We start from the raw sequence: 12,644 nt of genomic DNA, 5'->3' as shown, positions 1-12,644 counted from the left end.
TGTTTTCTATTTTATTCCTTCTGTTCTCATCCTTATTAATCCCTTTCTTTACTCCTCTGAATATATTATATTTTTCCTCTGTTTTAGTTAGAAACTCAATTCCTGTCTTTTCAGCCTCCTCAAGGCTATAAATTTTCCTCTAAATACTGCTTTAGCTGCATCTCCAAATTTGTTTTGTAGTATTTTTTTGTTATTATTCAAATCTAAGTGTCTTTTTATTTTCTTGGTTTTTTGACTCATAAGTTATGTGTTTTTCAATTCCCAAAAGTATGGTTTTTTTCTTATTGATTTCTAGTTTAATTGTACTAGACCAGAGATTGTGATCTGTGAGACACCAGTTCTCTGAAAATTTAGTAAGACTTGTTAAGGGCTGGAACATGGTTAAGTTTTAAAAATGTTGATGATGTTTTACCTATTAATCTATCAATTAATGAGCGATTTATGAACATCTCCCAATTTGATATATGGTCATGAGTATTGCCTTGTGGGTTTTGTTTGTTTGCTTGCTTTAGAAAATTTAAAGCTCTTTTCAAGGCTTTTTGCTTTACGGTCTATTTTGCCTGATATCAGTATACCACTACCAGCCTAGTCTATTCGAGTAGTTTAACATTTACTTCTGATAAGTTTCCAGGGGATTTACTGGCTGGTGTCCAACCAGATTTTGTGTAAATTTCTTAGCTTGTGTTTTATGAACCATATGCGTGGTGTAAATTCACATCATATACACGTGTGCCAGTCTTCAGGTTTCTATTTTTCAAAGGACTTCATTTTATTTCCCCTCTCCATGTCCCCAGAATCTAGAGCAGACAGCAAACCTCCTTGAGACTTCTCTGCACTGGTGTGTGGAGTATTTCTAGACTCCTTTTTATGAACTGGGAAATGCTTTGAAGGTCTGCATTTAAAAGTAACACTGTGTGTACTGGAATTTTATAGAAAAACAAAGTTTATTTTTATTTTCCCGTTTGGCGTTTCTGCAGCAAACTTACTTCTTACCATGACTGCTGTGTAGCCTTGGCCAACTATTCCAGATGTTATGCCTTGTTTTTGACTCTGATAAACAAATACCAGAAGAAGCAGGTCAGTTCTTCATGCATTTAATCTTTCAATGTGTCTTTGCATTAGTGTATTTGTATAAGCCCATGTTGAATGACTTTATGTTCTGAATGTACAGATTTCTCTTAGAAGCTTCCGTTAGGTGTGTAGTGGGCTGCCCCAGGAGGCAGAGAGTTACCTTCAGGAGTTGGGGAGGGAGTAGTGTGAGGCAGAAAAGGCCTCAATAGAATGTCGATGTCGTAGGGGAGGATTCCTGATTTAGGGAGGTGGGCGGGTGGATTTCCACAGCATTGTTCCTCTCAGCGACCTATAGACCCCTACATGAAAGTCATGTTTGGGGTGGGGTGGGGTGCACTTGTCATTGCCAGGCTCCACCCCAGACCTATTAAGTCAGAGGGGTGGGGAGCAACCTGGCCATCTGCACTTTAACAAGAACCACGGGGACTTCTGATGCAAAATAAAGTCTGGGATCCCATTACACTCGATATATGCTAAGATTCTTCTTGCTCTGAAATTCTTTGACCTTGTTGTATGTAAAAGGTCAAATTTCTAGGTAAGCAGTTAAAGGAAATAATTCTGTTTTAATGGATTGGGCAAAAATGTATATAGTTTTAAAAAAGGATGAACTCACAAATGACTTCCCTTAATAAAACTATAATACTTAATACAAATATTAATTTTTATTATAAGGTTTTGAATATTCATTAAATGCAGTCTACTTTTATTCACCTTTATAAATAATTAAAGTGACACCAACTCTTTAGTGAGACATTTTATACATAAATACAGTATGTATTCATTTCAAATATAGTAAATTTTCAAAATCACATTTTACAAGTTTACAAACTAAATAATTTATGTGTATACTAAGAATATTTGTTTATATTAGCCCTATCAAAACCATCTCAAAACATAATCCCTATTTTCCACAAATAACATTGAATTTATTTTTATCCAGTAAAGTACTTTTGCTGAGGATGACTAAATTTGTCAGATTTTACGCTATTATTAGCTATTTATTAAAAGGTTACTAGCCTCTTTTTGGTTATATGGATGATAGAGAAAACTCTATGCTCTTATTATATACCATTACTACATTTTAAAGATGATAAAAACTTACATAAAGGGTTAAGTTTTTATTCAGATTTTTAAAATTGATTTACAAAAGGCGCTTAAGTTTCTGATTCTGAGTATTTGGATTACAAATGTTTTCCTTACGTATTTTGTATTTTCTCTAAGTTACATACCTTGAAAGATTTTAAGGTACAAGAATTTGCCATGTCAGATGGAGAATTAAGTTGATGAATTTACCTTGAAGTATTCACAATCTGCTGTTATTTTGTGTCCATTAAGCATTTATTTAAGTTAATTTTTTTGAGAAACATCAGCCCTGAGCTAACATCTGTTGCCAATCTTCCTCTTTTTTTTTTTCTTTCTTCTCCCCAAAGCCCCTGTAGATAGTTGTAGATCATATTGCAGGTCATTCTAGTTCTTCTGTGTGGGACACTGTCTCAGCATGGCTTGATGAGTGGTGCGTAGGTCCGCAACCAGGATCCGAACCAGCGAACCCCAAGCTGCCAAAGTGGAGCGCGTGAACTTAACCACTCAGCCATGGTCCGGCCCCTAAGCATTTATTAATTTAGATATTGGTACAATATATTATCAGAACTATGATCTTTGGACAAATGAATTAACTCAATGAAAAGCTTAGGCATTCCTATTCCTGATTTTCTTTTTTAAGGAAAAAATTAAAATGGTAGAAAAGATTGTTTGCTATAGCATTAAAAGAATTCTTTAAGATGTTATACTTAAAAAGAGATTTAGTTATCACTTTTATTTTGTAACTTTATTTTATGGATTTACTTTATGGATTTTCACTGTAATTTTATTTTACCATCATTATGCTTTTTGGTTTTGGTGTTTTGATCATGGATGGCTGACCTAAGACTGTAACCGGAGAAGACCTCTTTGCCTGGCACTAGAATTTTCAAATGTGGTTTAAAGAAGTACTTCTTCCTAAAAGTTTGATTTCAAGCTGTTGTAACCTGTAATTTTTGAAAAAGAAAACCCATCAGTTGAATACTGACAGATAGCCTTATTATTTCATGGCGTTACTAGCAGATGCTGTTTTGTTTCTCTGACTGCAGCTGAGATGATGTCCGTGTTGGATAAACACAAAAATCCTGGCATCTTGCCAATATGAGACACTTCAGATGTCAGTACGGTTAAGGGTGTGCTTTTTCTAGTTCAAGGGACTAAATGTCTTAAAGTTTAATTGGCATAAAATTTTACCACTCTTCTCACTGAACTGCTTTTCACTTTAGACCAATAATTATCTACAAAGCAAAATTAGTGTTTTAAAGCCATATTTTTCTCTATTGATTTATATTTTAATTTTGTGTTCCTATTAAAATTATTCTGGTCCAGAGAAGAGTAAAGAGCACTTTGCACACTATGTACGGTAACATGTTGTTTACTCAGAACCATCAAGGAAATGTATAATTTATCTCCTTAGTCACCAAACTTATTTTTAATCATTGCAGTGAAAATCATATTCAAACATATTGCATATTTCCTTGCCTCCTTAGAAGATATTAAAAATAATTTAACCTCTGATGCCAAAGGTCAATACTGCAAGCACTAGCTATTGCTCTAGAGGCCATTTGTCCTCACTGGGAGCATGAGTCTATTGTTGAGTTCTTTAAATGTCTGTGTCTGCTTTTTGTAGGTGTTTCTCTCTTCCCTTTCTATTGGTAGTTACCTCTGCCTGTGGTATTTGTTACCTGCTTTTTGCAATTATTTTCCCATAATTAGCAGGGGAACCTCATAATCAAACTTGTTAAAAGTAACAGCTAAAAAGTCTAAACTAAACTGAGTATGAATTGGCTCTTAGTGAGAAGGGCCAAAGGGACTCTGATGAAATTTCTCTTGTCACTTCTCATTATCAAAAGCCAATTCATACTTCACGATGTAGCTCTCGTGTCTCCTTCCTTCTGAAGCCTTCCAAGGCCAGCCAGTTCCTCCCTCCTCAGTGCATCATTTTAATGACTAACGGAGTTGTATACCCAGCTAGTACCCCCATAGCTAGGGACCCAAGCAGTATGTCTGTGATCTTAACCTCTTCACTATTATTAAGAAAAATCTTCCCAAACTTAGAAATAGGGTGTGGAGTGGGAGACTGCATGTCCTGAGGAAGCCGTGCTGGGGCATTGTTTACCGGTTGGGCTTAATTCTCAAGAGGATGTATAAGAGTTTAAACGTGCTATTTACTGTTAGATTAGAACCCGGACACTATAAAGTTACACATTAATTTGTAGATTTCTCTCTGGTAGGCAAGATTACCTCAAAAGTTATGGTTTTATTGCCCTGTAGGCTGTTAGCCAGGTGTGTATCTAACCTAGTCATCTCATTCTAACATTCTTTTTAAAGCTTGTAAACACTCAGTTCTTTGATTGTTCTTGGAAACAACTTTACCATTGTATTCGCTCCCTCATTAATGAGATAAATAATTTTTTAAATGTGTTAATTTTATATTTGTATGAGAGTCATGTTATTAACCCTTTAGAAATTATACTTTGTCTCTATACCACCTTTTGCTTATACTAAAGAATGAAATGGTACAGTTTTGAACCATCTTTGATTTTTTTCTAGTAAGAAAATAAATACATTATTTATACGTTCCCCAAAACAAAAAATTTTAGAAAAGCAAAGAAACAGTTCAGGCTACAAGAAAGTAGTTATGTGTCCCAACTACTTCCTAAACTCATTAACCAAAAGCTCCCATAGGTCCTTGTCAATATGTTTTCTTTGTGCTTCTCCAAATGGTTATCATCTGTGTAGCTGCCTCACCCACTAATGGAAGTTTCTAAAGGACACAGGCCTTGTCTTGATAAACCTGAGATGATGCTTGGCATACTAGGCTCATGATAAGTGCTAAAAGAATGACTCTTGAGTATGTGAAATGCTTTGGAATCTGTAGAGTATTATAAAATATTTTTTCTAGTAATCTAGTACTTCTTCCTTAAATATTTACTTTCTTCTTCATTTGGTGGAGGAAATAATAAGAATTTTTCCCACACTTTTCACCTTGGTGAGCTGACATACACAACAGCAAAACAGAAATGATGGATCTTAAATCACTTCAGACCAGACAGTGTCTTAGGTTCCTGTTCCCCTTGGCCCAGGTAGCCAGTGGAACACGATTTGTTTCTCTTCTTTTCCTAGAAATAAAAACAATTTTCAGAAATCCCACACCATGTTCTGATGTGAGTGGATTAATCTGCGGTGGTTAAAATTCACTACACCTGAGACTTACTTGCACCTTGGGGCTTTGAACTGATCTCTGAAATGTACATCAGCCCTCCAGCAACTTTTTCAATAGAATTCTTACTTCCTATAACTACTTTTGTTTCAGCTCTAGGAAATGTTTCTGCAAGACTAACTTGGGTTGTGGACGTATGCTTTGGAAGCTTTGTTGTCTCTTAACATACACAGCTGTCATCAAGTGATGAAACCATCAGAAAGAGTCTTATAGGCTGTCTTTCTTCTGAGAAGTTAGTGCTGCCTTCGTCTTAAAAGCCTGAGGATTGCGTTTGGGATCAGCAGAGATTTCATTTTTCTGAGACTCATTTTTAAATGAAATCATGTTTATGGCTAACTGTATTCTCAAAGAACATAGAAACAACAATCTCAAAAAAAAGAAAAGAAAAGAAAAGAAAAGAAAAAGAGAAACCCTGTCTGGTAATAAATGAAATATCATCTACACACTCCTCTTTAAGTGATCTGATCAGCCAGGTGAGGAGCTTGGCAGGAAACCGTGGCCAACTGCTTCCACGGTCCACAGAGGGGGACATCCTGCCTTGAACCAGGGAGCACCGGGGCTGCTGGCTGCTGGGAGAAGGGGAATATTTCCTCCCCCATCTGCTGTTGTTTGCCATTAAAGGGAAAAAAAAGAAAAGAAAATACATGAGAAAAATACCAAAAGTAAAAATGTTTCCCCATTATTTTTACCTTATTCATATTCATCTCTTGTCAAGGTGAAGTCTGACGTCAGCATATAAGAGCAGATCTTTTTTTAATGTACTTAATCTGTCTCTGTCAAGTCAATTGATAATGAGGGGTGAGTAGGGGGAGTCTTCGCTTTTATTTTCTACACTCTGTGTTCTCAGAATAATTTATAAGGAACATGAATTGATATAATTGTTAAAAAGCAACATTATAAAAACAGATAGTAGGTATTAAGGTAGTGAGATCTCTACTTCTTTCTTGATTTAAATCAGTGACTACTAAACTGGGCTTATCATCAGATAAGCTTGGAGCTTTAAAAATGCAGGTTCTCAGGCCCCACCCTGGGAGATTCTGATTGCGGGCTGGCATGGGGCCCCAGAACCTATTTTTAAGAGGCTCCTCAAGTGATTCAAATGAACAGCAGTCTTGGGAACTGAGGCTATAAATTATTAAGGTGGTTCCTTAAAACAGTTTTTCTCCAATACTGACAGCAGAGGGTTTTCTACAAAACCTCAAGAGATTTTAACGTGATTAATCACACCAGCCACACAGGGTCAGTCTTTCTCTTCAGGCATGTGGCTGAAAGTGAATCTCTCTTACAAAGGAGGAACCACATTAGGAAGCTGGGCCAGGTGTTGGTGTAAGTTTCCCAAGCAAGTGGTGGTACCCACACGCCTTCGGCCTTTTGCACTGGCAGCTGAGGAGTGCTTTCCTAGCGAGAGAAAATAGGGTGGTGCCTTAGACTCTTCCATGAATTCTCTCTGCCAGACTTGTGTCAAAACAAGTTGTCGTGGGAACCAAACCCAGTTTGATGGCGTGGCCATCACATTGATGAGGCTTCAGGTACTGGTCAGAGTGGGCTGTCCTGGAGGGGAGAGCACAGGGCCTTCTCCTGTGGGACCCTGGGGACCCTGCGAGCCGCCTGCCAAAGGAAGGGCTCGTTAACCACAGTTTGCAAGACAAGCCAGGAGTTGTTGATTCCTCTGTTAGTGAAACAACCACCACATTTTATTGTTAAAATAATCACCAAATATTCCTGCAGATGTCTTGCTTTGAGAAAGTTCAGAATATACACATATCTAAACTTCATAAGTTTGCAACAGACAAATTTGAGGGAGATTAATTCATATAACACAAGATGACGTGGTCCAGTTGGCACCACCCCTGTTTGCACACAGCCCTTCAGTGACGTGGGCCTGTCTGTATATGATGGTTGTGGTCTAAGCCAGGGATTTCTGGTTCATCAACAGTCTCAGAGAAAAGGAATCTGCTCCTCTCGGCTCTTACCAAGACTTCCTCAGGGAGAATGAGGGAAGCTTCTTTGGCTCATGTCTATGAGGTTGATTTGTCCAAGCTCCACGGTACAACTAATAACTCCAGTTCCCATCCACACAAAAACTGAGACCGAAACACTATGTTTCAGTCAGCTTGATGCAGTTTGAAAGCTAAACTTTAGCATTAAAGGGTCTATTAAAAACACTGACCAAAATTCGATTAAATGACAAACCTCATTTATGAAACATGCACAGATTGTATGCTTTGTGGTGTAAACTGCATTTGGTACAAACCAAATGTGCAGACAGATGGGCCTCGTAACGGAGGGATGAGCAGAGTAGATACCCGGCTTGCGACGCCGAGCCTGACTCGGAGGGGCCTCCGACAGCAGTAAGGCTGCAGTTGGCATCTCAGCAAAATACGTTTGGGTTTGTTTTTTGGAAGAAAAGCAAGGGATTTTCCCCATTTCTTCTGTAAATATCTACTGGGCAGGAGATGTGGTAAAACGCCTCATATAAGACTTAGAAGACTGGCAATATTTTGCAAACGTCATAGTCCAGAAAGAATACCTGTACCTACATTTCCATCACTTGTGTCCATTAACCAACTGGCTGTCTAACCCTCTCCCCTTTATAAACGGTCAGTTTTTTTATTTTTTTAAAACAGAACTTCCCGAGGCAGGGCAGCCATCTGAGCCTCCACAAACACCGTCTGGGAACGCCGTGCCGTGCCCTTGCTTGGGCTGCCCTCAAAGTCACGTGTCTCTTATTCCATTTAGGCTTCTAGGGGAAGCAGTTGTGCTTAGCCCTGTGCGCACGGTGGACACTGTCTGATTCGGAATGCTCAGGCGTCGTGGTGTTGAAAATGAGCCCTGGGATGTCTGGAGAGTGAGAGCAAAAACATCTGCCATTTTTCTAGCTGTTCATCGCTAATGCAACCGCAGCCGAGCAGCAGTCCAGAGATAATGTGACCTCTCTCTCCCCTCTGTCCTCTTCGGGACCGCTGGGGATTGGTTAAGGAGGCACCTCCACCCCTTCCCCTGGTGGCTTTATATGGCAACTTGGCTCCCGGCTCACCCTCTGCCTCCTGCCTGGCAGGAGCGTGCCCTGTGGCTCTCTTCCCAGCCCCTCTGCAGGCACATTCCCAGTGGGAGCGTTTGGCTGAGCTCGCTCCTTTTTTCAGCCTTGGCCTTGGTCTGCACCCCTGACTGGGCGGGCAGTGCAATAAGCCCTTAGCTTGTTCATTCTTTCCAGCTCCTGCTGCTTTGCCCTTGTGGAACTGACTCTTCCCCCACTCAGCACGGAACCCAAACACCTGATTTATGTCTGCTGACTTAAAAAAGAACAGAGCACAGTGAAATTCTAGCATCGCCCTGGTGCCTTTGAGTGATAGCCACATTCAGCTGAGTGTAGAGTGGGTGCTCAGTAAGTGATTGCTGATGGAGTGGAGACATGTGAAGGCATCAAGTAAAATCTCTTCTGGTTTTTAAGTGGTTTTCTACTTAGAGTCTGGCTTTTGAGTCTCCAACATCTCAGATCCTTCCATTCTGTTTGGTTCAGCGCTTATGCAAACTGTTGACTCTCTCTCAGTACCTGGGGGTTAATTAGCAATTTTGCAATAGTGCCTGGGTCTGTCTTGGTAAAATGTATCTGTTCTGCAAGCCACCTATAGGCTCAATTAATGTTGGGGTTTTGTTTGAAGGTGGAAAGTTGGGTAAATGTTGCAAATTGCAAATCCTGATTCATCTCTCAGATCCAGATTGCACGAGAAGTTTCTAACCAAGTTTTAAACATGGCATCTTGATTAATTTCTACTTAAGACAAGGTTCTGATTTTAAACACATTTACAGCCCCTTCCATTTCAACCCATTCTTGAAAATCTTTCTAAAATGTTTTCCTTGATTAGTCGAAGTAGTCCTGTCCTGAGTAAGCGGAGTCTGCTGAACATAGTTTATTCTGTCTCTGACAGCTTGATATGTTTCCTTCCCCGCGGTCAACATTGTGCACATCAGTTATTTTAAGGTACGGTAGGAAGGGTGTGGGAGTTGGGGAGGAATGTGTTCACTTTGGCTGGCTGTGGGCGGGGAGTAATGTGAAGTAATGCAGAAGTGGTCGCACGGGGCCAGATGGTGCATTAGATGCTGACTTTGTCATTTAATAGGCGGTGGATGTTTTTGAGCAAGGGGATGATGTAAGAGCTGTGCTTTGAGAAGTGGTGTTAATGTTGAGGGCCAAAGGAGGAGCCCATCAAGGGTCTCTGACTAGAGTCTACAGACGGGTTAACCAGAGTGGGCATGGGAAGGGGGGGGTTGGGGAGATTTTGAGATGATGGAGTGGAGGGAACTTGGTGAGTGGTTGGTGAGGGCAGTGAGATAGGGAGAAATCAAAGATGCCTCTAGGGCTGTCAGGGGGATTGGGAAGATGAGGGTCATTGGGAATGAGGAGACAGGCTGAAGGTGCTTTTGGAAGCCATCTGTATGTTGAGAGGTGATCGTCCACGTCCTGCCTCTTCTCTTCACCAGTGTTGGACTTTGGGGTCAGTGAGCCTCTTGAAGCCTCTGTCTCCACGTCTCTGTGTGGGGGGAAATTTTCCTTCGTGGACGTTAGGCCAGTCTCTCTCAACTGCTGCTGCAACTTGATATAGACCATTCTGTTCAGCAGAGTCCTTGTTTTGTTCCAGTTAAAGTAATTTTATTTCCAGGCATGTGGAGCCCGTTCAGATTGAGTAACGTGCTTGCTCATTAGGGCACAATATATGAGAAACTGAAGAGAATATCCCACAGGCTGTACCTGGAATGCACAGTGGAGGTCCGGCTTCTGACCGTAGGTGTACCTGTTTGTCTGAGCCCCGGTTGGCCGTGGCTGTTGCTAGGCTGACTCCATTTTAAGCAAAAATAGAAGGTCGATATGAACTGGTTATACTAGACTGACTTCTTTAAAAAAAAAAAACAAAAAAGATCATCTCTCCTGATTCATCTTCGTGTTTCCAAACTCCATAGTTGTGGTATGAATAGGCAACTTTGTGTTAAATTTAATAAAAATGCCATAAAAGTGCAGTGTTGATTTGTAGGTCGTTCTCAGATACTGTGTAAGAATCAAAGAAGAACTGCATATTGATGAAGTAGTTTTCTGTTATGGAATTGGTGGTCTCTACAAATCGATGATTTTGGCCTTTGTCTAATTTTCCAAATCTTTATAGGATTTTAATTCAGTGATACTTTGTAGACTTGAGGTGGATTGGGCTGTGGAGCAATGAAGAACCTGTCCACAATACTGTCCAGTGCACTCGTGTGCGTGGTGCAGAGGCCACCCTCGGTGAGCTAAGGGGCCTTGCAAAGCCCTCTTGCTCAGTTCCTCTTTAGGATTTCCGATGAGTCGAGACAAGCACCAGCATGGGAATAAGGGAACACCACCTCTGCCAACCTCCTGTGAGACAGCTCCTGTTTTGGCCTATTCTATGCTCCCACGATTCGGGGAGAATACATTTGAGAAAGTTGGGGGGAAGAAAGAAAAAAAAAGATGGCTTAGCCAACCCTGAGAAAGAGGACAGGGCATAGCAGTTGCTGGAAGTTTGGTGCTACACACGGCGCAATCTGTCATCCCCATTTGTTGATCTCGCATGCCATCCTTCAGTTGGCACCACTGCTGCCAGAAACCACCCCCTCCTTTTTCCATCTGAAGGCAGGGAAAGAGGTATTGTGACAGTGTTAACTCTTCCTGCCCTAAAGCCTAGAGTTTCTTCTCCCCCTGTCAGGAGTAATCATCTCTGCCACATTAGGACCCACAGAGATACTAAAATCAAAGAATTTTAGAAGTGGAAGGGGCCTGAGGGAATTTCTCAAAGAAGAAAAGTGGCAGGGAATCTTCCCAGATTAGAACACAGGAGACAGTGGGTAGAGGTCATCTGAATTTTGAAGAACGATGCTCTCTAAGGAAAGCTGCTTCCGCCCACAGCCAGGGATCTGGTCTGAACACTCCTGGCAAATCAACAGTGACAGGTGGGGGTGGTACAGGGCCAGGGAACCCCACTGAGTTAGACTAATGAGAAAACAGACGTAGCGAGGTAGCGGGGAAGGAGCAAGGCCAAGGATGAGGGAGAAGGGAGAAAAGATGGTCTAGCATCCTTCAGAAGATGGCAGTGACATCTTAGGAGGTAAATTGGTTAATTCCGGTAATGCTTTAGCTGACAGAATACAACTACTTATAAATTCTTTAAGAAGTCATTTAAAAGCACTGATCTTTCCCGTCTTGCTTAATGTACTTTTGTGGAAACGGGAGAAAAGCACAATCCAGGGAACATGCAGAAGTCCAAAAATGTTTACCATGACTGCTGTCAAGTGCATGGGGAGATTGCTACCTGGATTGTAAGAGATTGGGAACAGCTTTGTTCAGGATAAAGAACTGGACGTTCTCACTTTTAGTGAGTTAGTTCTTCTGTACATCTAATGCTTGGAACAGCGCCTGGCACATTGTAAGCCCCTTGTGTTCGTTGCTGCTACTACTAGTAGTAATTATTAGAATTTCCCGAGGTAGAACTCGTGTCGAGTGTCTTTGATCAGAAATCATATATCCAAGTTTATTCGAAAAGCTCATATTCCTCAACTTAGAAAAGATAAAATGGAACTTTCCTTGGAGGAGCCCAGTTCTCACAAGTGCCCTCCGTCCTGGTTGGAAAACGTTCTGCTTTTCCTCTGGGTGAGGCCAGGCCAGGGTGGAGGAGCGCTTCCTTCCAGAGCCCAGGGAGGAGCCTTTGCCTTCAGGAATTACATGATGTAACCACTGGTTTTACGTGAAGTGAGAGTCAAGTATTATAATGAAATTCTGTGTGCTTGTTTTAGATTTAAGACCCACAGGCTTCCGCTTCCCTATCAAAGACAGACCAGGTGACCCCAGGCCCCAGGAAGGGGATTGTCTCAGATACTCTTTCTCAAGACCCCATCTTTTCCCCCCACCAACCCACCCCATCCTCCCCTCCACATATCCGCGTGTCATGCATTTTTCAAGGTCGCACTCAAATTCATTCATGTAACTTTGCTGACCCCCGACTGTCCATGGAGCATCCTCTTATCTAAACTCTTCTAAGACTGTTAGCAAACCAAAATGGGTTCGCTTCCTGGCGAGTTAAAGTCAGAGCCTCCACCAGAAGTAGTTGTCACACAGTGTAGAGTTTCTTTGCGTCAAATAGGAGACCAAGCGGAATCATTTCCAAAGTCGTGGCTCCCCAGACAAAGGGAAGCAGGGGTCTTTTATTCCCAGTGGGGAATGAATATTTAAAAGGGAAGTTTTGGCGTCACATGTCCAGGTAGGTCT

The 12,644-nt window shown here is 41.1% G+C and overlaps 1 protein-coding gene across 4 annotated transcripts in view; it reads left to right on the top strand.

Annotated features, from left to right (window-relative positions):
* Positions 1-12,644, top strand: part of ARMC2 (armadillo repeat containing 2) — a 98,309-nt gene that overhangs the window by 69,296 nt on the left and 16,369 nt on the right. For all 4 annotated transcript variants that reach the window (XM_046677776.1, XM_046677774.1, XM_046677773.1 and 1 more), the window contains one exon: positions 978-1,077. In XM_046677776.1, coding sequence (XP_046533732.1) covers positions 978-1,077 — 100 coding nt within the window. The remainder of the gene's footprint in view (positions 1-977; positions 1,078-12,644) is intronic.

The sequence above is a fragment of the Equus quagga genome, chromosome 11, assembly GCF_021613505.1.
Source record: "Equus quagga isolate Etosha38 chromosome 11, UCLA_HA_Equagga_1.0, whole genome shotgun sequence".
NCBI lineage: Eukaryota > Metazoa > Chordata > Mammalia > Perissodactyla > Equidae > Equus > Equus quagga.
The sequence above is the reverse complement of the archived record's forward strand: the minus strand, read 5'-3'. Positions and strand labels throughout refer to the sequence as shown.